The following is a 24306-nucleotide window of genomic DNA, read 5'->3' as shown; positions in this document are numbered from 1 at the left end:
AGTGTATATTTGATGGTGATCGCCTTCCATATAATAGTGTAAACGCTGTATTTCACCACTGCTTTAATAACGTGGCATAGCCAACCCCATTACCATAAATGTTCACCAAACCTTATTTATCCTCAGATTTATCCTAATCTTTATCTGCCTGATGTATTTTCAGCATCGTTTCATGATGAACCCCAAGCAGGAGTGGCTGAAATCTGCACATGACCTTCAGAAACTGTACACACAGGTAGACATTTCCTGGCTTGCTGGAGATTACCTTCGCGACTTTGAGTGAGACTGGGATGGGAAACCAACTTCCATATTCAAAGGGAGGTGCCACCCTTGAATATGGAAAAAATAAAAAATGAAATTTTACCAGTTGAATAAACATAAATAAACATAAATTTTTTGGATAATGGGCTTTTTTTTAAATATGTAAATGAGCTAATATCTCATTAAATATGAGCTAATTTGCATATTATTCAAGACTTTTTAAGATCAACAATTAGATTCAGATTTTTTTTTTTTTTAATGTGATTAATAACTGAGTGGCTAGAACTTGTCAGAGCCATTTGTCAAAATATTGTTTTTTAATTAATTATTCTAAAAACACTATTTACATGCATATTTAAAAAATATTCTGACAAAGTCCAGATAACATTTAAGAAGCAATATGTAAAATTATGTAGCTCTACCTATTGTGAAAGTTGAGAGAAAGTGTCCAGCATATGGCCAATATATGATTTTAAGAAAATGGCTATTAAAGATTTGTTAAAATAAAAACATGTGTTTCCCACAAATGAATTGAAGAAAAAGGCTTGCACACACACACAGTGATAGGTGAGAGATGTTTGCCCACAGACCACATGTGTGACATCAATTCATGTATTATTCAGTCAGTAATGTAAGTCAGTGTCACCAAGGTGCTTTCTAGCCATAGTTTGTCCATAACATCAGTGATGGCAGTAGCACCCTCATTTTTTCACCCTAACCCTAACCCTAACCCCTAAACGCTAGCCCTAACCCTAAGATGAACCCTGGATAAGACAGTTAAACCCTGCTAACAGACTAGATGAGGCAGTTTAACCCTGCTAAGTGATGGGTACACTCTGCTAACAGACTAGAGAACCCTGGTAAACCCTGCTAACAGACTAGATAAAACAGGCATGCTCTGCTAACAGACTAGATAAGACGGGTAAACCCTGCTAATTAATTAGATAAGACCAGTAGACCTTGCTAACAGACTAGATAAGACTGGTAAACCCTGCTGACTGACTAGATAAGACTGGTAAATCCTGCTGACTGACTAGATAAGACTGGTAAATCCTGCTAACAGATTAGATAAAACAAATAAACCCTGCAAACAGACAAGATAAGACAGGTAAACCCTGCAAACAAACTAGGAAAGACTGGTAAACCCTGTTAACTGAATATATAAGACTGGTAAACCCTGTTAACTGAATATATAAAACGGGTGGACCCTGCTGACAGATGAGATAAGACAGGTAAACTCTGCTGACAGACTAGATATGACAGGTAAACAAAATGGGAAACAAAACGGGCAACAAAATGGAAAACAAGGCAACAAAACTGGCAACAAAACAGATAAAAAGGCAACAAAACGAGCTAAATGCACTGGAATGCTCTTCCAACTCGGAAATTCCAAGTCGGGAACTGGGGAACATTTTTAAGCCCCGAGATTACGACATGCCGTCATTTGACATCACATCCAACATGGCTGTCTACACAGTAAATGGTAAATAAAATAGCTGTACCATGTTTTGAAGCTTTTGAGCACCGTTTTAAGTTGCTTTTCTGCATGAAATGTATTTAGATTAATTAGCATAGGCATCTGGTGGTGGGTTAAACTTGCATAAGTTAAATAACAGCTCTGCAACTGTTTTTGGTGCTCGGAAAGCAGCATTGCAAAACAAAGTTTACTGCGGGTGTCCATGTTTTCCCGACATCCACTATTGGAACGCGCTGATGTTATACAGACGAGTTCCCAACATAGAATTATGTTATCACCGGGTTGTCTGGAACTTATAGAAGGCCATAGGAGCAAATAACGTCTTAGAAATTTTGTGTTTACAGGACATTAAAATGTGTGTTAACACTTACAGTTTGGTCGTGTTAACACATAATATTTTTATGTGTTAACACAACAAAAATTGACACGTTAACAAAGGTAGATGTTCTACACCTAATGACATCTCATTTTGGCGTGTTACACACAAATACGTGTCACAGCCAAGGGGTTGTTCCATTCTTGTCTAATAGGGGTGTTAAGAGTGTGGATCAGGATGTTACATTAAATTGTCCTATTAATTCCTGTGTTTTCTAAAAATCTGAAAATAGCCCTGTACCCTACATCACCTGATCTCCTCTGCAACATTTCTCTAATACCTAGTGTCATGTGATTCATTTGGAGTGCAATTTTAAGTGCCTGTCTCTCTTGTTGATATCTAGGACAGTATAAATACATGCTCCACTGTTTCCTGTAGTCTGCAATGTACACATCTACCCGTAGCATGATTATTCATTATTTTTAATGTACTTTGATTGGTTTGACTTCTTCTATCCAGCTTAGAGATAGTAGAATAGCTTTTTGGCTGTTGCTATTCCCAGCCGAATAGTTTGTAGAGCACACAAAAAAAAAATATTAGGCTTAGCTATGGCTCACCTTAAGTGCTTGTAGTTAACTTTATCATGATGATGCTGTTTATCCCATTCAATATCAATATCAATAACAATCATTTCCAAATCTGTGTCTGCTTGTAATGATCCGAGTCCTACCACTAGGTGTCACTATGCACATTCACATATCTTCCATCAATTAATAAAGATTAGTGAGCAGCCGGTCTGAGCAGCGATGTATGATGCTGTATGCCTGATCTTTAACATGGAAATGTATGTATTTTATGTTCGGACCCCAGGAAGATTAGCTGCACACTGTATTGCTAATTGGGATCCTAAATAAAAAACTAAATACATGAATTAATTAATTAATTAATTCCACTTTATATTGATGATCCTGTAATGTTTTGGTATGTAGTTAGCAGTGGGCTACATATGCATCGCAATATTTCTTCAGAGCAAAAGAAAATATGATTTTAAAAAAATACATTCTACGTCCCCTATTTCCTGGGGCTCATAGAGATGTTACAGATTAAGTGAATTATGACAGGCAGAGCAGCGCTCTACTCAACAATGTTATGGAAAGATCTTGTCTGAAATACGCTCAGCTCAATGTACAGAAAACAAATGAGTTAGTAGGGAGCTATTGGCAATGATCTTGAATCTTGAGAAGTGGACATGGAGGCCGTCAAGGTGGCTCACTTCCTTCACTCGCTTTCTCAGGGATGCGCACAAGTTTCAGTCCAGCGACTGTTATTAAGGGGTGAAATTTGTCAGTGGCTAGTAAAGGGGAGGATCACATTTTGAATGACAACATTTATGGCCCATTGGCATATGAACATTAAAAAATAACTCTGACTCTGACCTAACCTTTTAGGGCCTTAGTTTGCGCACATATTCTAAAAATGTGTATCATATTGAAAAGCTTCCAGGGTCTTATCAGTTCGGTTGGGTTTTAATGGTTTTTAATGTCAGTGTATGTATGAAATAAACAATAAAGAATATGTGATAGTACCAATGTCTGTGTGCTTTGTCAGTCTTGCTTCTGTATCATGAAGACACGCTTTGTAACAGCACGAGTCCAACTTGGAAGTACACATTACGGACCATGGTCCTATACAAGTTACAAGGTTCATTTATTGTCATTCTACAACATAGGGATGCACAACGAGATGCAATATATAGTCCCATTTGCTACCCATTCGAGTATGGAGGATGTATTTAGGATGTGGATATAGGAGATGTTACCTCCAGTGGCCACAAATCAGTATTCCACATCTGTTTTGAGGGATTTCTGTAAAGTCCTGAGCTAATTCAGTGAGATTGGAAGTGTCTGTTATGAACTACCAATGTCAGGTCCTGCTACAGTATCTCAATTTCATTTAAGTCAGGACTTTGACTTAGTCCATCCAAAATGCAAATCTTCCTCCCGAGCCATCCTTTAGTGGATCTGATTGAATGATTTATTATGACCCATTTACATGGGGGTGACAAAAAGGGGACAGGTACTCAAAACACCCCATACATATACAAGCAATCCAGAGAAAGGAACAAAAAATTAAATAATTAATAAATAATCTTCAAAATAGTATTAAACTAAAATTCATGCTTTCTTTAAAGTAATGACAATGCCAGTTCAGCTGCTGCCTCTCAGGCCCTAAGAGTTGCATTAGGTGACCCGTTAAGTCTGGCCATAGTTGTTTCCAAAAGAATTATGTCCAGAAGGTAACTTCGCCACACAGCACTGAAATGTATTAAGGGCTCGAGCCAACTTTTGAGTATTGTTTTCTTAGCGGCGGTGATGCCTGCAAGAAAGATCCTTCTGATATGTAATTTAAGTTTAGTGATGAGTCATCTAGCAACACTAACACTTGTGGGGACAAGGGGACTACCATGTTAAACACCTTGTTAAAAACAAATATAACATGTTTCCATAGATTCACAATTTTTGGGCATTCCCAAAAAACATGTAGATAGGTTCCCACAGGCCCCGGATGACAAGCCTGACAGGTTGAATCCAAAATAAACTTCATTTGAAATCTTCTGAGTGGGGTTGCATAAGCTCTATGAGCAAATTTAAAATGCATAAGTTGATGAGGCAGGTTTTTTGAAGAAGTAAATATATTCTTACACAGTGTGTCCCAATCAGGCGTAAGCCCCAACACATGTAAATCCCATTTTAATGTAGACTTTAGACATTTCAAATTAGATAAGGACAATTTGCCATAAAGAAAAGAAACAAATCTAATATTAGAAGGTAGCTCAAAAAACAGATCTGCAAGCTGGTGAGGCAGGGGCATTGTATTCACAGGTAAACCACCTGCTGCAATTGATGACCGAAGGCTAAGATATAAGAAAAGGGAGAATTTTTAGATTGCGTACTTTCCCTGCAGTTCTTGAAAAGAAAGCAGGCCTTGATCAAGGATCGTGAACATGCCCTGTTTTGCCCAAGGGGCAAACACAAAGGGATCAGAACCTGTAAGCAATAAATTATTCCTCCATAATGGGGAGTATGTGTAATGTAGGGGTACAATGAAAAAACTTATGTCCCATGTTTGCAGCACATTCAAAATAATCACTCAAATGGAAGACGTCCCGCACAAACATGAGCCCATGGCGGTTCCACTGGTTGGCAAAGAGACGCAGGTCTCGGTTGTGTCAGGGTGGGCGCGGGAATGGACCCAAGCGCAGAGTGCGGGGAAAAATGCAAAACTCCAAAAATTGGGGAAAACAAAAGACTTTAATGAAATGAACAAGGAACAAAGGGAACAGAAAGCCTCGCTGGGCGGTTATAACAAAGACAAAGAAAATCCTCAAAAAACACGGGAAAACCAAAATACAAAAATCCCAAAAACGTAGGGAAACAGAGCAGGCAAGGAACAGGGGACAGGCGAAGGGCAGGCGTGAAGCAAGAAAACAGGCAGGCTACAAAAGGCAAGCAACAAACAAGCACGCAGGCAGGCAACAGGTAGGCAACAAACGCGCAAGGATCCAGCACCTGAGTCAGGGAAAATGGAGACTTAAATAGATCTGACGCAGACGAGACACAGGAGGGCACAATGAACAATCAGGCCACAGAGAGGGAAGGGAACACGAGACAATAAGCAACTAATAATGGAATAATTGGAAACAATAAAACAATTAAACAAGACACAAAGCAGAGGTGCCGCCATCTGGCGGCCCAACCAGGAATGACGGGGGGAAGACACAGAACCCTGACAGGTTGATTCTCGGCAAGTACACATAGTGTTGAGCCCAAAGGTGCATTTCATTGTCGCAGTCCAATATTCCATCGTGCTCCAGCAGTGTGAAGAGGGAATGGTATACATTAGAGAGACCATTCCAAACGTCTCTCCACAGTCTTTCAGTCCTTTGGTTGTGAGTGCTCCTTCCTCTCAATGCACTTCCCTGGGCTGGCCCTCGAAAGATGTCCATGAAGAGGCAAACAGCATTATTCTCTCCACCATGATCACATCTCACTCTAGAGAGGACACCAAATCGGTCAACCACCTGAACGAACTGCTCCATCACAGTGCTGCTTCTGTTGTTTTCTGAAGGTTGGAGGAACACGATCATTTGACTGAATCCATCAATTCCTCCATGTATAACGATTCTCCATCTTGAAAAGAAATAGCAAAATGTTGATCCATACGTAAATCCATACATTTTAAATCATTATGTAATTGTAACACTCATTGTCTAGCATCCTTATCAATAGCTACACAAGTTGCATAACATGAATGACACTGTCATAGCTCAGAATAGACTAGAAATTTAAGTTTGTTGACATACGAGGTTTACAAGTTTACAAGTTCTTTATTGTCATATGCACAAAAATTACAGGACGCAGTCATTGGCAAGTCTCTCAGGCTCCCTCCAACAGTGCTCTTACGTGTAGAAAAGATGTATAAAGAAAGTCACAAGTGGAAAAAAAAATTCTGATTATAATCTAAGACATAAGACAAAGAATCTAAGACATAACACATAAAATAGTGCAGCAGCTACAATATAGGAATAGAGTATAATAAAATATAAAATGCAATAAAATAAAATTGCTGTGGTAGACAGGTGACAATTGTGGTAGCCAGGGGAGTAAAAGTAAGATGTGTAAACTGTAGAGTAAACAGCTTGTGCAGTAATGCAGTAAATGTATATACATAATGAGAACTAACCATAGACAGGTAAGCATATAAATATATATACAGTGGTGGATCAAATATACAGAGATGGATAAATATATACTGTGATGTGTAAACAGCTTATAAATAGGTAAGTAAACAGGTGCAGCCAATGCAGTAGAATTGTATATGTACAGTACCAGTGTGAAGTCGTGCAAAGTAGTAAGGTGTAAAGTGAAGATGCATTTAAACAAGTAAATTTAAAAAGCATGCCTAGCATAATAGTTAACATCATTACCTAGCAACTTATAGTGATGTGGAAATATATTTCCCCTTTCCAGGCTATAAGATTCAGACCTGCCACTTTATCATATCCTAATTACCTACAATATATTTTAGAGTAGCGTAGTAGTAACATGTATATTGAAGCGTGGAATTGGCTACATTTTAGAGTAGTTTAGTAGGAGCAGCAGCAGTAATAGCAGTAGTAGTAGTAATAGTTTTACTTTGTAAAGTTTGATGGTGAGTTGTAAAATTCTGTAGGCAGGGTTTTCGAGTTTTGGTGCATTTATTATTATTATTAGCCGATTATAATTTTCAATTCAAATTTTGGGAACGGCACCAAAATAGTGTCAGGCAAACTGGACTCGCAATTTCTATCTGTTCCTGAGCTTTGCCTGTGCAGCACACAGACTCGAACGGTTTAGGATATGCCTATCACAGAATTTCTGAATAATATTAATAAAAACCAATAAACATGTGAAATTATGAACAGCACTGGAACAAGATAATGGAACTGCTGTGGAAGCATTGTGACATCCCCTCCACGTCGTACTCGTTGGTAGTGTTTATGTTGGACATGCATCTTTTAACACAAATGTTTTTGGTTCAGCACCAGCTGGAGTGCTGCTGTTGTATCCTGGAGCAAAGCACCCGAACTGCTTCACTGAATGTCTAGCTGAACCAATAGATTGCATTCAATGAAAACTGCAAACTATGTTAAACTTGATAAAAACCATCTGTTAAATGCGAAAATATAGTGGTTGGACTGAAAATATGTCACTTCTTAACATTGATTAACAATGAATCAATCAGCAATAAAGAGCAAACATTTTCTCAGTTTGAAAAGTATTTTATTTGTATCATCGTACTGCCATTTGAAAGGAATAAACGAGTAACCAACATATTGGTTCAAATACCTTCACATAACTTCACTTTGTCCTTAACTTTGAGGAACAAAAGTGAAGGACAAAAGACAAAGACAAGTGGTACATTTGGTTCCATTCCAATGAAGTATTCATGATATTTCGAGGACTAAGCACTTAGCAGTTAGATTGAATCTGGGTCTTGTGATCATTCCTCCTTTCTTTGTAAACTATCACCTTTCCCTACTGCTTGTACCTCGATCTCACCTCACACTGCCAATACCCCACACACAGTCCAATTCAGCACTGGGTTCTGCTGTCCTTATGGGGGGATGTAGGTGCTGGCAAACTCATTCTTCTCCAACCCAGTTCTGCAGGAGAGAGGGGACCCACAGGGGGGATTCACAGGCTCACTTTCGGCTCCTCACCTTATTCCATCTATGGGGTCGGACCTAGACACCTTCCCTAAGCTACTGTATATTCAGTTGATTCAGGGTTTCAAGCCCAGTCAGATGGCCGTGACCCTTTTGCATTGTCAGCTCAATCGAATCAGGAGAGCCACTGTCAGACTGTCCTGTCAAATACTGGGTGATTTTATATTTTCATTTCTCAGGGAAAAGGCAATAGTCAAAAACCTATAATTATTTAGTTTGAAACAGGAGGAATATTGTAGAGGGGGAAAGAGAGACATTCAGATTCACCTGGTGGACCCTGCAACCAGGGCATCCTGTAATAACATTCACATAAACATGGACACCAATTGGTAATTTCATTTCTCTTTAACTGGTTGTTATCGTTTTGAAGTTGTGGCTTCAAAGCTTTTAGCTAACGTGTGATCCTTTGTCAATCACCTGAGTTTAACTGTTTTTATTACCTGCAGTGTGTAAACTGTATAATTATGCGCAATAGTATCTGTCATTGCAGGGTTAATTGTTCATGTGAAGTATTCATATGAACAGCATATGTCTTTAGGGCTCATGAACATGTGTTTCTGTATGTCTCTTTTTGCAATGAGAGAGGCAGACAGAGAAATAACCAAACAGTCTATAGATTTAATTTTGCTGTCTGGAAAATACAAGCACACATAAACACAGACACACATACTCACACGCACACACCACATACACATACACACACACACACACACACACACAGACACACACTGACTGACTGACTGACTGACTGACTCACACACACACACACACACACTGACTCACTCATTCAGTCACATACACACACACACACACACACCTCTTTGCTGTTGGTACTGTTCATTTTTATGTTTTGTGGTCACTGTTGCTCTTATTGGTGGAGGTTAAGGTGTCAGACAAAATGTACATGGTGCCACTACTTCAGCCCTCATGGGTTTCAAAACAATATTTTTCCCAACCATTACAATCAAGATACTATAATGAACCACGACTAAAACGTTACACATGCATTGGTTTAGTAGGGCACACTGGTGTGTACCAATAGAATACTCTTGGCTGTAAGTGCAAGTTCAAAAAAAACAATTTCTAAATAAAAATTAAGTGAACTGAAATATACACAAAGTTATATCATTATATACAGGAAGTAACCATGTCAGTGTGGTCACATGAACACATTTAGATATGAAGTATGTATGTATCTGAGAACAAGTGAGAGTTAGGAGGATTGCTCCTGTCACACCGACATGTAAACTGCATGACCAGAACGGGATGCTGGCCAAGTTTTTTAAAGATACAGCACACATATTTGAGCATGCTATTTTTGCCTTTCCCCTTATGACTGCTTTTAATATTGTATCATTTGTCTGCCACAAAGAAATCATGTATTGGCATTTCTTCATTACCAGCTGGCTGCAGCTTACTAGTTCTTCCTGTCTGTCTCCACTAGCTTTGACTCTCCCAAGAATGGTGTGAGAGGCATTTCACCATTGGCAAGTGTAATCCCAAAGCATTCTGGGATTGTGCTGCCTGTTGACAGTCCAGGTAAGTCCCAAAGGTATAATGGAAAACCGTTTCTCTACCAAGAACAAAACACAAGCATTGATTTGGAAATAATTTTAACATGATACAAGCAAGATTAAAAATAAAAAATAAAAAAAGGGATTCTCTGTACAGCAGCAGTAAAGCTGAGAGCTTTGAACATTAAAGGAGAACAACGTTGGTTCCATGTTGGTACAATGTCACTACTAAATGAAACCTCTGACTGTACTAAACCTTTGCATTACATAATTCCCATTGACTTTCTGTTTACATCCATAGAACACTGACATCATGCACTGGCTTCATCTTTCGTCTCTTAGAAATTCTCACTTCACGGAACCAGAAACAAACAGACAAAGCATCCATATTGCATGCCTTTTTACAGCATCCATCACACCAAAGGTGGCCCGACACTTTAAAACACAAAGCACTTATGAAAGAAACACGCTGTGCCTTGGCCCAATACTGGCCAATTACAGCATGGAATTGTGGCCCCACCTCTATTCTACAGGTTGAAAAAAGTCTGTTGCTGCTTTCTGTTTTCTGACCTATTACTTCACAGGTCCCTGTAGCTCAGCCAATCATATCTATGCTATGTGGTTCACAAAGAAGGTCTGTTTCCATGGCACAATGGAGCTCAAATACAGGGGGCTCAGTCCAATCATTTATTTTATTCGTTCTTGTCACCTTGGTCCTTGCATGACCTGAAAATCGATCAAGGTCCGCCATCTTCAAAGGCATTCCAACTCATTAAATACTCCTTGATGGAGTGAGGAGCTAGGAGGCTCCTGAAGGAGGCTTGAGCAAGAAAACGCGAGTGCATCTTTTTCTGAAGTTTTTTTTTCAGAATGCCTGACATATAAATATAAAATCAAAATAATTACATGACTGTAATAGATGTAGCTTCAAAGTGACACTTGAAAGAGCAAGGCCACTCCATTTGCCTAATACACATTTCCTTGATTCCTCCATCCTCACGTCCTTTCCCTGCTTCCTTTTTTTGCGTCCTCCGATGGGTGGAGCTAGGAGCTTTGAAAGAACACAAGGAAAGGAAGCAAGGAGGTGAAAAATAAGTGACTGGAATGCACCCAGTGTGGTGAACAGGCCAGTTTGATGCATGCATCTCACCAACCACTAGTCTATTAACATAATATCTATGGTGCTCCCAGTTGTACTCTGGGGGAAGGCTTTCCCCTTTAGATTATCAGCCAGTGAAAGTGCATCAGAAGTCTACACTGTGTCCACTCAGACTGCAGAGAAACTGTTCAGGGGTGGTGGAGAGGGCCCTGTGGGCAAGATGGACGCCTCCATCTTGGCTGGCTTTATGATACCTGGCAGGTTGACCCTGAGATTTGGCAAACAGGGAACAGCACCTGGGATGACTCCGTAACAAAAACAAAAGGACCATGGCCCGAAGTACTTAACCACTTAACACATTTCTCTTTCTTTTTTTCTTTTCATTACTTTTCAAAAAACTCTACAGATGACACAGCCATCAGACCAGATTTTCTGTTTTTCAAAGTACTGCTGGTAAAGGAAAGTTCTCCAATCAAGCATTAAAAAACAAATGCACACTGACAACTGCTGCTGAAAAAATAAGTAAGCTGCGGTAAATGAAACACTATTAATTCAGTATTCCTGTTATTTCATTACAAATACTGTATTCAGCTGAAATGCAGTGCAGACATTCAACCATGCAAGTCTCTCCAAGTGCTTTTTAAAAAATATGGAGAGCCCAACAAAAATGTGTGCAATCACTTCCCCCTTCATTCTTTTCCATGAGATGTAGTAGAGTGGTAAGACACAAAGGGGGCTCTCCTCAATCCCCTTCCATTCAAAAAAAAAAGATTAAAAGATTCTCATACAAAAAAGTGTACTGCACTCCAGTGTGGAAGCTGCAGTGACATCTGGGTACACTCCAGTGTGGGAAAGAGGGGCTCTTCCTGTGGCGCAGAACCTTACAAGGGTAAAGGAGGCCCGTGCTCGTCGTTGGGCGTGGCCAAGTCGTCGCTAGGTTGCTCCAGGCTATCCTCGGGGCTTAGCGTGCTATCGGAGGGGGGTGGGGTGCTCTCTGGCGAGCTCTCTGTTGGGTGTCCATTGGGTGTGGGCCCAACAGAGTTGGGAAGGGGCCTGGTGGGTTCGGTGGGCATGTGCGCTTGTGCCGGCAATGGGCCCCCGCCCCAGGGGGCAGAGTTGTGAAGAAGCCCTTCCCCCAGCCCGAGGGTGAGTCCTTCGCCGGTGCCCAGGGAGGGGGCCCTCTCCACCACACGCCACTGCATGACGCTGGTGTCCTTGCCCCCCGTGGACACCACGTGGCTGTCGCTGTGCAGGAAGCTGACGTTGGTAACGTGGCTGCTGTGGGCGGTGTACTTGTGGCTGGGGGCCTGGGGTTGGATAGACAGGTAGACAGACAGATGCTTAGCAATGCTAATTCATTTCCACTGCAAAGCCGAGAGAGAAATACCCTCCCTCCCCAGTGCAGTTTGATTGATGGCTGAAAACTGATTGCTGAAGTGAGCCATTAAGTGTAAAGTGACTGAAAAATGCTACATATATACAATTTATTATCACTACTATCATTATTATTACAGGGATTGGCGTGTATCAGCTGACCTTGGGTCTAGAGCAGGGGTACTGAAAGAGGTGAAGTTTGCAGAAGTCGTCAGCCAGCGCAATCAGCTTCCTGTTGTGAGACCTCATCAGGGCGTTTATGTCCGTGCCGTCTGAGCCCTCGGGCCACACGCCTGTCCAGAACAAGACAAAGGAGTTTACATCACAGCCAGGACGCATAAAAGAGTGATGTCACAGACAGACTGTCATTTCTGTTTGTGTCCAGCAGATGTCAGCAGAACTGACAATATGGCCAGTACACTGCTGTGGTCTACAACAAAAATATGACAGCTAAGAGGAACGGATGCAAAGACATAGAAACGTACACACACAAGTACACAAGCATGCACAGTCTTGTTGAATGTACGTACACACCACACAAAAACACACACAGACACACACACACTCACACACACTCACAAATGCACACACATGACCTGAAATAACATAGCTCAGTACTAGAATTTAGATTCTGGTGAAATTTTAAAACAATTGTCAGTTATCTGAAAGAAATCCTCTAAAAGGTTAAACTGTTACAAATAATAAGATTATGAGAAGTTCGGCAGAGCACATCAATGCAGCACAAGAGCACTCCCCACCCCCCACCCCCTCGCCTTCAGCAGCGCCTCACCGAAGACGTGGAATCCGAGGACGCAGGTGTAGGTGGCCCAGTCGATGTCCTTACACTCAGAGCGGTTTTTGATCAGCTTGCAGCTGTTCGAAACGTCCCCTGGGAGGAGCAAAACAGACACGCAGGGACAAATGAGGACTTGGACTTTGAACCCATTAAGTGATTAACCAGCTTGCCAATATTAAGGATATATTAAGCGCAGCAACAGCAAGGATCACTGTGTCTCATTGGCTTTTTATTTAGTTTTGCCTTGTGCCATGGCATTATAGTCCACTTACCTGTAATATATATTAGAGCAATTTCGCTTATTGCCATGAAGGCCGGCTTCAGTTAATTAACTTAAAATAGTAAAATAGAAAAAATAAATCACAGCCCAGCTCATAAAATACATGCACAGTATGCGTGTGCGTTTACTCAGTCAGTAAAGGTGATGCTAAGTTTACAGGCTGGACCTTATGACCAGGAGTCCACATAACGGGAGTGGGACACAACTGACCCAGGGAATTTGGGTTACTCCTGGATTAGCTCCTCCCACCCACGTAGTAAGTAACCACAGGCTGCAGACAACTCCTCTCCAACCAGAATATGTAGGTCATATTTGGCACTCTTCCACAATGTGAAAGTACACATACATATGTTAAAATCTATCTATTGACTACAAGGCACAACCAGCCTGCGTGGCACGTTCACTATTCACAAAACTGTATGGGTTGAAGAACACCATCTCCAGCCACAGTGTAAAAGCCTCCCTCACAGTCCGGGGGTTTGGGCTGAGCTCCACACTCACAGTATAGGATCTCATAGTCGCCTGAGTTGGACATGATGAAGTTGCTGTCGAGAGACCAGTCCAGATGTGTGATGTAGCTGGAATGTCCCTGCAGAGGATAGAGAGAGTCAGAGAATGAGCGGAATGGGAGGATGGAGGAAAGAAATGGCAGAAAGCAGAAATTCGCAGGATTTTGTCCAAATCAAAGATGTTATTTTAAGTGAGCCCTTCACTATCTATCCCTGCCTCTGAATGCCCTGCATCAGAGGCATCATTAGTTGGCATCTCTCTCTCTCTCTCTCTCTCTCTCTCTCTCACTCTCTCTCTCCCTCACACACATACACACACAATTGTGTGTGAATAAACCTGCTAATATAAAACATCCAAGATAGAAAGATTACACTAAATAAATTAGATTTAATGTGTTATTTTCCAGCAAAAATTTCCATCTGCTATTTTAAAGCATGGACAGTACATTTTTGACTCTCTGGCGCCACCATATGGTGATCCCCAGTGACAAGGAACCGGGCAAAGAGGCAAGTGGGAATTTATAAACTGAAGAGAAGCTTAACTACAGAGCGGACATCAATAACAATAGAGTGGAGTGACTCCCTGATCTGCAGAGAATGCCAGAGACTTTTCTCTGATGAACTATAAAATAAGTTGTGCTGTTGTCGTGGGCCTAAATTATTCTGAAGGTATCCATGTGAATCAGGTGACTCATCAGTGAGTGACAGAACCATAAATTCTAAAAATGGAGCTTCTGTCTGAGCAAAATTATCGACTTCCAGGGACACGTGTGCTATTCATCACGCCACAGTGACTGCAGTTCCAGTCCTGGGTGGCTATTTATCTTTCCACAATATACAATCTTGCATTTATTACATTTGCTGAAATTAATGTTGCATGAGTAACAGTGCAGAGCAGTTCAGAGCAAGACATTAAATCTAGTGAGGTTTTGTGAATTCTAATTTGAATGGAGCTGACTTGTCAGCACCAAGAGAAAGACTTTGCTCTCCTCAGCCAAGCATTGATCAAATCTTTCTTAGTGCTTTCTTATTGTTCAGCAATGCAGTTTCATTGAACCACGTGCATCTTGTTCCAGCATCTGTATTATAGAAAGCACTGAACTGAAAGTGAGCATAGCATAGTTACTTTAACTATCAGGATATTAAATATTTTTTCCCTGTTTTTATCCAAAAAATTGACATGGAATCCAAAAAAACTAACAAGCAACAAACATACAGTTTAAACATATAGGCCAGGTCTATGGTAAATATATCTAAAGACATAGAAATGTACTGAACATAGAATAAGATTTATGGCAGATGTTTACTGCCTCACTGAATAGAGGCATATAGTATATACACTAGTGTCATTTTAATGCATATTTGAGAGAGATGTGTGTAAGTATCCCATAACTCACAGTGCATTTCCCATGTCTGCTGTATTTCTTGCCTTTCTCAGACACGCTGTATAGGTAAATGAAGTTGTCATGTGATCCCACAGCCAGCAGCGTACCATCTGAGGAGAGAGAAAGGGGTTACGCCATTGAAAAGACAGAAGGCAGCTCAACACACACACACACATTCATCCACAAACACACCCACACACTCACACTGAAATGCACAAATACACAGCACTGCAGCAGTGAAGGCTATATCCGACCAAAGCGGCAAACGGCTACTTCGACGGCTTTTCGCCAAACGGCGCTGTAGCCATTCCCCATCTCTCAACGGCCGGTCCTGGTCCTGACTAGCTCTCCTCACCCAGCGGACCGCCACAGCGTCCATTTGTAAAATTCGGACGGGGCTGGCCGCCCTGCCAGCAGCGGCTTCACGCGCTCACCTGAGGAGTAGCGCATGACAGAGAGCTGCTCGTTCCCGTCAGTGTGTATGGCCACCAGGTCCCTGGTCTCGGCATCCAAAGCGTACCACCTGCGACAGAAAGTGGGGACGGGGGGGTGGGGAGGGGGTGGGGGTGAAATTTTGGGATGAGGCAAGAGCCTCCCCCACCCTCTCCCCCGATGCCCAACACAAGTGGGAGAGAAACACATACTTTCCTGAATGGGTCCCAATAACCACAACAGCACCACTAGGGTGGAAGTCTGCACAGTGTCCCGACTCCTGAGGAAAGACAAAGAAGGAGAAACAAAAAGAAGGAGAGAGGAAAGAAAGAGGTGTACGGGGAGGTCAGGTAGAGGTGAGGTAAGGCAGACAGGGAGAGGAGAGGGGCACAACAGTAGAGGACAGTGCTTAAAGTTGCATGTTTCTTGTTCTCTTAATTGGTGATGCCTGCTTGCTCGGCACTGAGGTCAACTCCCAGTGCTCCCAGCATGCAATGCAGTTGACTTACATCCAGAAGCCTACTCCATTCCAGGGAGTGGTCCACGGAGTTCCACAGGCACACCTGCCGATCCTGGGCACAGGTGAGGAAGAGGTCCTTGAAGGGGTGTGCGGCCAACCCCCACAGTTCATCCGTGTGGCCCTGGGGAGGGGTGGGGGTGTGCGGGAGGAGAACGGTTAAAGATACTTATGCAGTTGTTATCTGGGACGTAAAAAATGCATTTTCCTATTCCGACCCCCAACACTCTTTTCTCATGTAATAATTTTACAGTTGACACAGCATGCTTTAAATGGATATTAGCTGTGTGACTGTAATTCGTTTAACGTATAATTATCATGTGTTTGATTTGGATTATTATTGTCCATCCATCCATCCATTATCTATACCCGCTGATCCTGGGCAGGGACCATCCATTATCTATGCCCGCTGATCCTGGGCAGGGTCCATCCATTATCTATGCCCGCTGATCCTGGGCAGGGTCCATCCATTATCTATACCCGCTGATCCTGGGCAGGGTCGCAAGGGGTGCTGGTGTTGGAGCACATCTCAATGCGCATTGGGCAAGAGGCAGGAATACACCCTGGACAGGCCGCCAGTCTATCACAGGGCGGATTATTATTGTATTATCTGTATTTGTATTCTGCGATGGACTGACGAACTGTCCAGGATGTGTTCTTGCCTCTCCCCTATGCATGCTGGGATAGGCTCCAGCAAATTCTGTGACTCTGACCAGAAGCAAGAGTTTCCACACTGATCCATGAAATAATGTGACGTAATGTGCATTTTTCTACACTTTGCATATTGGAACACTACTCGCACAGACGTTGACTTAAACTGTTTCATTTGCATCCCAAATGAGTCTGCTCACCTGCACCTCCACCTGGAAGCCATCGTTAAACGTGCCCCGCAGGATGAAGTTACGGGACGTCCCCACCAGAAACTGCTCCCCCTTCCCCTCGGCCAGTGCTCGAATGGTTCCATACTGCTCTGGCACCTTTCAAACCACGCAGATTGACAGGCAGAAACACTGTGTATCAGCACTGTATGGTTGTGTACATCTGTGTGTCCAGTTACAGTGCGTTTGAGTATCGGTGTGTAGGTATAATGTGTGTGTGCGTGAAAGAGAGCGTGTGTGTGTGTGCGCCTACGCATTAGCTGTGACTTCCCAACACTGCAGGACGCCCCACCTCAATCTCTCGTTCTGGGTGGAGGCTGTGGTCCCACAGGATGACCTTGTGGTCCTTCCCACCTCCAGTGAGGAGGGTCCCGTTCCTCATCTGGCACAGAGTGAAGAGGCTTCCCTCGTGGGCCTTCATCTGACGGCTGATGTGATACGCGCCTGTGGGCGGAGTCACGGGTGAATGAGGAAGAGGAGGAGCGGCGGGAGGAGACGGCAGATGGAGCGTCTGGACGGGGGCGGTACCTTTAGACCCCTTTCCCGGGGCCGGCTCCGCAGTGCTACGGCTCCACACGATCATGAAGCCGACGGAGTCGCCGGTTACCACGTCGCCGGTGCTCAGGAAGGTCAGGCACTGCACAAACTTGGGCTTCTCATGCTTCTACAGGGAGGAAGGGGAGAGACAGAGAGTAGACAAAGAGAGAATAGAAAGAGAGAGAAAGAGACAGACAGAGTGGACCAAGAGAGAAAGAGAGAGGGGGAAAGAGTGAGAGGGAGTGAGAGAGAATATGTAAATTATGAATTGCAACAGAGAGGGCCACCTACAGAAGCAACAAAACGAAATACAAAAAGAATAAGAAACAAATTCTGATGAATCAGAGAATGTAGAAAAATACTCTGATGGACGGGGGTGAACGTGTGTGTGAATGTGCGGTTGACGTGTCCTCACCCCGAATATGCCCTGCTTGCGTGTCAGAGAGCTGCCGCTCCAGGTCCAGAAGTAGACGTGGCCTTTGCCGCAGGAGACGATGGTGCTGGTGTCCGTCGGGTGGAACTCCACCGCAAACACCGTCTCGTTGGTGGTCTGGAGGTCAGGGCACAGAGGGAGGGGACGGAATCACGTGTGACACCGAGTGTCATCAGTCAGTATCTTTATAATAAACTAAATATGAACATGGAACAGGAACATGACGCTATGCGAGAGTGGATTGAACAGGGAAGACCAGTGAACATTTGGTAGGGGGTAGGGTGATACTGTGGGATGAACAGGAAAGCAGACAGTGAAGGTAACACGTGTTTTACCTTCAGTTCAGCTATGAGATTCTTCTTCTGCCAGTCCCAGACAGTCAGCATGTGCTCATTCGAGTCATCAACCACAGCGAGGTGGGTGCCTGAATCCTGTAAGAGTCATCTTAGTTATTAGCGCTGCAGGATCTGCATGTGAGTGCATGCATTTGCATGTGAGGGGGGAATGTTACATTAAAAGACTGTGCTCCAGGTGAGGCTCGAACTCACAACCTCGGCATTGCTCTGCTTTGTACTGCTGTATAAGTACCGCGCGCTAACCGATTGCGCCACTGGAGCTCTGCATGTGCAAATATTATTTCATGTGTAGTGTGTGTGTGCACATATGGGTGTGTTTGTGTGCGCATGCATGGCCAAAGGCAGAGAAGGTGGATGTATAATCCTAAGTGCCATGTTAGCATAACAGACAATTTGCATAGTGACAAAAAGATGTACAATGAGACCAGAGGTGTCAAGCAAAATTCCCAAGGGACAGCAGCGTCTGCAGGTTTTGTGGTTTCCTCTTGATGAGCTGCTAATTAAGGGCTTGAGATGTGTGGATTCTTTAGCCAATCAATGACTTAAATGAACCATGGGTGCTGAGAACACACTGAAAACCAGCAGACACTGTGGCCCTCCAGGACTGGAGTTTGACCTCTGTGCATTAGACCAGTGGAAAACAACCCTGTTCCTGGAGATCTACCATCCTATTGGTTTTCATTCCAACCCTAATTTGGCACACCTGACTCGACTAATTAGCAGCGCAATGCAGACCTTTAGCTGTTGAAGGAGGTGATAACCTGCAGGACAGTAGATTTCCAGGAGCCGGGTGGGTTACCACTGCAATAGACAGGTGACGCAAACAGTGATACACCTACAGTCTAAAAGACTGTGCTCCAGGTGAGGCTCGAACTCACAACCTCGGCATTGCTCTGCTTTGTACTGCTGTATAAGTACCGCGCGCTAACCGATTGCGCCACTGGAGCTCTGCATGCAAAGCAATGTTTGAGTGAGTGCTGTGTGTGCCTTTGCATGAGGATATCTATGTGAGGGTATATGCACGCCCGTGAGTATGTGTGTGTGGGCATGTGTTTATGTGTGTGCACGTTACATTATAATATTACACTACAATCTACTCTTATCCAGAGTGCTGTACAGGAATGGTGGACATCAGTGTTATTCTCAGGAATACAAAACTGTGATATTCCAAGAAGGCACACCAGGGGGTTATTTCACAAAGCAGGATAACAGAGTCAGCTGAATAGCTGTGCTGAGTAAAACTTGGAACAACTCTTATTTAAGTTCATGTTCCAGACTTGGGAAGGTTCTGGGTTTTACACAGTAACCAGCTAACTCAGTAATCCTGCTTTGTGAAACAGGGCCCAAGGCCCATTTATGGTCATTAGGTGTAACGTTAACCAAACAAACAATCAGCTTTGTAACAAACAAATGTACCACTACACAGATAAGCTATTTTAGAGTTATCTGAGCAGATAACCCACACAGCAACCTAAAAGACTATGCTCCAGGTCAGGCACAGACAACCACAACATTTATCTGCTACATACTGCAGCATAAGCACCACAGCTAACCTGACTGCCCCACTGGAGCCCACAATATGGACGCACGATATGGATTTGTGCGAGCAGTATGCGTGTTTGCGCACATGGGTGAGTATGTGCGTGAGACAGATACTCACTGCTTTGGAGAATGCCAGCGAACCGACTCCTCTCTCGAAAGTTCCCAGGCCGATGAGCTGGAGGGTGGACAGTGTGACGGAGTCCCAGACACGGACATGGGGCTGCAGGGGCTGCAGAGGCAACAGGTACCAACGTCATCATTACATAACTAACTATTGGAGTGTGCATTACTGCATGGCTGTGTGTGTGTGGGAGAGAGAAAAAAGAGAGGATGTGCTTGTGTGTGAGAGAGAAAATGGGAACATGTGCAGCTCCATTAGCAGCAAAGTACATCTCTGCCTGCCATAATTTGAGGGACAATGGTTGAACACCAAATTTATACATTTTATTTATCAATTTATTATTATGAACTTATTTTCTTTTTTGGAATTATTATTATTATTATTATTATTATTATTTGTATTATTATTTGTATTATTATTATTGTGTCTGTTTTTGTTGTTAATATACAGTTAGATATAGTAATTGTTTGGTTCAATTTATGTTCAATATGTTCAATGTCTTTTTGTATTTCTATATTTACGCTTTGGCAATATTTACTAATGTATTTCATGCCAATAAAGTGTGTGTGTGTGTGTGTGTGTGTGTGTGTGTGTGTGACAGGGAGAGAGACGCCTGTTCTTCCCTCCGGCGGAACTCGGTTGCACAGTGCATTCGTTAAAGGCATTAATGACATAAGACCAGTCTGCTAATGAGGGGGAGGTTGGAACACTCACCCGCCCATCCTTATCCACTCCAGCAAGCTGCCCTGTGGCGATGCGAATCTTATCAGGGTGAATCGCGAGGCTGAGAGAGAGAGAGAGAGAGAGAGAGAGAGAGAGAGAGAAAAAGAAAAATGTCTGTCCTAATTTATTTCATGCATGAATGTGCATTCAGAAGACGCATATTACTTCCTTTCTGTTATTCAAAAAAGTAAAATCTCAAAGTGCTGCAGAGTTCATTTTCCCATTTGTCATTTCTCAATAGAGAGAGGACTGGGTATTTGCACTGTAATGTATTGGCGCATTTAAAATTAAATACAATTAAAATTAAAATTGAGTAGATGTCCCATGATCTGATATCATCACCAATCGCATCAGAGCGTGGAGAAAAAAGAAAGAACACACCACAGAAGAAAAGAGAAGAGAACAAAGGAAGAGATGGGAAAAGACGACCCAGCTCTGTCGGGCGTACGGAGCGACGCACCATCTGACGCAGTCGGTGTGGCCCAGGTAGTGGCGCTGCGTCCTCTCCTCGCAGTTGAAGAGCACAACCACCGAGGCGATGAAGTACACGCTCTCGCCCGTGGGCAGCAGGTACACGTTCGCCCGGCAGTCGCGGCCCCTGTACCCGTACCTGACCGGGTGAGTTAAGGGCACCCAAGTTTTTAAAATGAAGATTAGGGAGAGAAATTTCTGGCAAACCCGTTGAATCGTTACCATCACCCGTTAAAGCCTACAGTGGGCTTCTTCCTTAAAACCTGCTGTGATCTCAACCTCAGACCAAGCTCCAATGTATCAAATGCTTCAAGGGCACAATATTGCCCAATACACCTCTTTTGATGATTTTAACCAGTTTTTTCTGTTGGTGTTTGTTACCTTTGCTTTGGCAACACTGTAATGTCATGCCCATAAAGCACCTTGAAGTTTAATAGACAAAGAAAGAAACTGAAGGAGAAAAGAGACAAAGATATGTAGTCAAACAGAGGGCTGGACAGACAGACCGACAGACAGACAAACAGTTGGACAGACAGAAAGACAGACAGACAGTCAGACATGGACAGACAAACAGACAGAAAGACAGACAGACACTGGCAGATACAGAGAGACAAACAGACAGACAGAGAGACACGGGCAGAAGACATGGGCAGTCAGTCAGTCAGCCAGAAAGACAGACAGTCAGACAGGAAGACAGACAGACACGGGCAGTCAGACAGACAGACAGACAGACAGACAGACAGAAAGTCAGACAGACAGATAGACAAACACACACACAGACAGGCAGACACAGTCTGATAGACAGACAGACACAGTCTGACAGACAGACAGACAGAAAGTCAGACACACACACAGACAGACAGACAGAAAGTCAGTCAGACAGAGAGACAGACACACACACACACAGTCAGACAGACAGACACAGTCTGATAGACAGGCAGACAGAAAGTCAGACAGACAGTCAGACAGACAGAAAGTCAGACAGACAGACAGACAGACAGACACACACACAGACAGTCAGACAGACAGACACAGTCTGACAGACAGACAGACAGAATGTCAGCCAGGACAGGATACACCCACTCCAGCTTCAGCCGCTCCTCGGGCAGTTCGGCTCTGAAGTCCCCGTAGTTCTGCACGTCAGACGGGATGTACATGGTGACTGGACGTCCCCGCAAGAACATCTTGATGTAGTCCCCCTCTGTGTGTGTGGGGGCAGGAGAGAATGCATTAAATCACTCAAAATGATCAAACGCCCCTGTCCAGTGAAACAGACCAGTGACACATGGTGTCAGATGAATACGGTGATAGGGACTGGTTGTGCAGACAAATCATTTATCAATCGGCCTAAAAAAATACCATTGCTCTGTTGTTGAGTTAAACCAAAAAAACCTGGGTTTATTTTCCCTCCAAAATTTCTCATGGACTTTCACTGAGACAGGTACCTTCAATTTGATATACATGTTGCCATGACAACAGGAAACAAGTCTCAATTTTTGTGTGCTGTACGATGCGCCCTTATAAATACTGTGGAGATATACTATGGTGTGGAGCTGGTTCAGCCGACATGCCCCCCAACGGCATTGTGTGTCAGGGCCCCCTCCAGGCATGCGACGACCAATCGGCACGCGGGGAGACGCAGTGACACGCAGAGAGCGCGGGCACAGAGGAGGGGGGTGGGGAAGCCAGAGGTAAACTACAGCTGCAGCCCAATAAACACACAGACACAGGGCAACAGTACACGAGAGGCCCTTACACCATGAGGTAGGAAAAGGGGCGGACCCTTTACATGCTTCATTAAAGGCATACAGTCTAGTTGCCTTTGCATATACCATGTATAATATACAAATGAACAGTAGGGTGACTAAGCATAAAAGAAATGCAAAGAAGTGACCAGCAGTAGGGCTTCAGACCCTAGACTGGTCAGTGGGGCTTAGTGGGGTAACCATGGTTACGGTTACGAGGGTTACCAGGGTTACGGGGGTTACGGGGGTTACGGAGTTAGTGGAATAAGTCAAGTCAGGCTGTGACCCCCCTCTCCTGGGCGTGGCACTGGGGATGGAGAGGAAATGGTACAGCAGGAATGTGGGGGTGACAAGCGTCATGCTTTTTACCCACTCCGACGAGGGGAGGGGGTGACCATGTAAAGCAGGGGTTCTGAACCATGATCCTGGTGCTGTTACAAAGTGTTAAAAAGTTACAAACTTTATATTGTGGGGGGTCAAGGTAATGGTGGGTGCCCAATGTTTCGACACATATAAAGCAAGGAGAGTGACAGAGAAATTCTCTATGCACACTCCATTACAGAGAGAGAGCAAGACAGAGAGAGAGAGGGAGAGAGAGAGAGAGACAGAGACAGAGACAGAGAAAGAGAGAGCAGCCCAAAGCAGTGATAATGTGCACGTGCTTGCTACTGAAAGGGCTGCTGAGACTACCATGATGAGCAAAAGAGAATTTCTGCCAGGATTGTCAATAGTGACAGAGTGAGTGAGAGCAACAAAGAGAGAGAGAGAGAGAGAAGGAAAGGGGGAGAGGCCCAAAGCAGTGATGATGTGCTTATGCCCTTATAGGGCCGTCGACACCCCCAGAACGAGCACTTACCTTGTCCGTTTTTTTCTCGGGTCGATATTTTGGCTGGTTATGAGACAGAAACACAATCACTCAAAACAAAGACAGGAACAGACAGAAAAATGACACTAAATAAAAATGAACGACAGAAATGGCCTGAAAACAACAGGATGAAAAATGATGAAAACAACAGGATATTCCAGAGGGATTGGGGGGAGGGAGGGCAGGGTGTGGTGGTGTATAATATTATGATTGCTTCAGGCCTTTCTACTGTGAGTTATTACCACAAGCACAATTTCCTCTGCTCAAATGCCTGTTAAAAGATGAGACTCCAAGTTTTGAACTCCAGAGCAAATTGAACAAACATAATGTAACTTAATAAGTAAATGAGAAAACTGTGTGACTGTTAACAGTGACATCGCAGGCAATGGGAAACTCTAATTGGCCAG

The 24306-nt window shown here is 43.4% G+C and overlaps 1 protein-coding gene and 2 non-coding genes across 4 annotated transcripts in view; all 3 read right to left on the bottom strand.

The window, feature by feature from the left end:
- Window positions 1–7859: 7859 nt before the first annotated feature.
- The window catches only part of LOC118221933 (echinoderm microtubule-associated protein-like 4), a 29390-nt gene continuing 12943 nt past the window's right edge, over window positions 7860–24306 (bottom strand). Inside the window, exons 6-23 of one of the 2 annotated variants that reach the window (XM_035407381.1) lie at window positions 23891–23923; window positions 22367–22490; window positions 21279–21428; window positions 20810–20879; window positions 20093–20203; window positions 18412–18507; window positions 18059–18193; window positions 17635–17770; window positions 17399–17550; window positions 17080–17205; window positions 16221–16352; window positions 15924–15991; window positions 15714–15802; window positions 15292–15389; window positions 13887–13974; window positions 13100–13198; window positions 12472–12602; window positions 7860–12242 (exon numbers count right to left, since the gene is read on the bottom strand). In XM_035407381.1, the coding sequence (XP_035263272.1) occupies window positions 11817–12242; window positions 12472–12602; window positions 13100–13198; window positions 13887–13974; window positions 15292–15389; window positions 15714–15802; window positions 15924–15991; window positions 16221–16352; window positions 17080–17205; window positions 17399–17550; window positions 17635–17770; window positions 18059–18193; window positions 18412–18507; window positions 20093–20203; window positions 20810–20879; window positions 21279–21428; window positions 22367–22490; window positions 23891–23923 (2264 nt within the window). In that variant the 3' untranslated portion in view covers window positions 7860–11816. The remainder of the gene's footprint in view (window positions 12243–12471; window positions 12603–13099; window positions 13199–13886; window positions 13975–15291; window positions 15390–15713; window positions 15803–15923; window positions 15992–16220; window positions 16353–17079; window positions 17206–17398; window positions 17551–17634; window positions 17771–18058; window positions 18194–18411; window positions 18508–20092; window positions 20204–20809; window positions 20880–21278; window positions 21429–22366; window positions 22491–23890; window positions 23924–24306) is intronic. The other variant, XM_035407382.1, reaches the window with a different exon arrangement.
- Window positions 18600–18693, bottom strand: trnai-uau. Its single transcript has 2 exons — window positions 18656–18693; window positions 18600–18635 (listed from the first exon to the last, which is right to left on the bottom strand). It is a non-coding gene; the product is annotated as a tRNA-Ile (tRNA).
- On the bottom strand, window positions 19286–19379 carry trnai-uau. Its single transcript has 2 exons — window positions 19342–19379; window positions 19286–19321 (listed from the first exon to the last, which is right to left on the bottom strand). It is a non-coding gene; the product is annotated as a tRNA-Ile (tRNA).

The sequence above is a fragment of the Anguilla anguilla genome, chromosome 2 (assembly GCF_013347855.1).
Source record: "Anguilla anguilla isolate fAngAng1 chromosome 2, fAngAng1.pri, whole genome shotgun sequence".
Lineage (NCBI taxonomy): Eukaryota > Metazoa > Chordata > Actinopteri > Anguilliformes > Anguillidae > Anguilla > Anguilla anguilla.
Note: the sequence above shows the minus strand (reverse complement) of the source record. Positions and strands in the feature narration are given on the sequence as shown.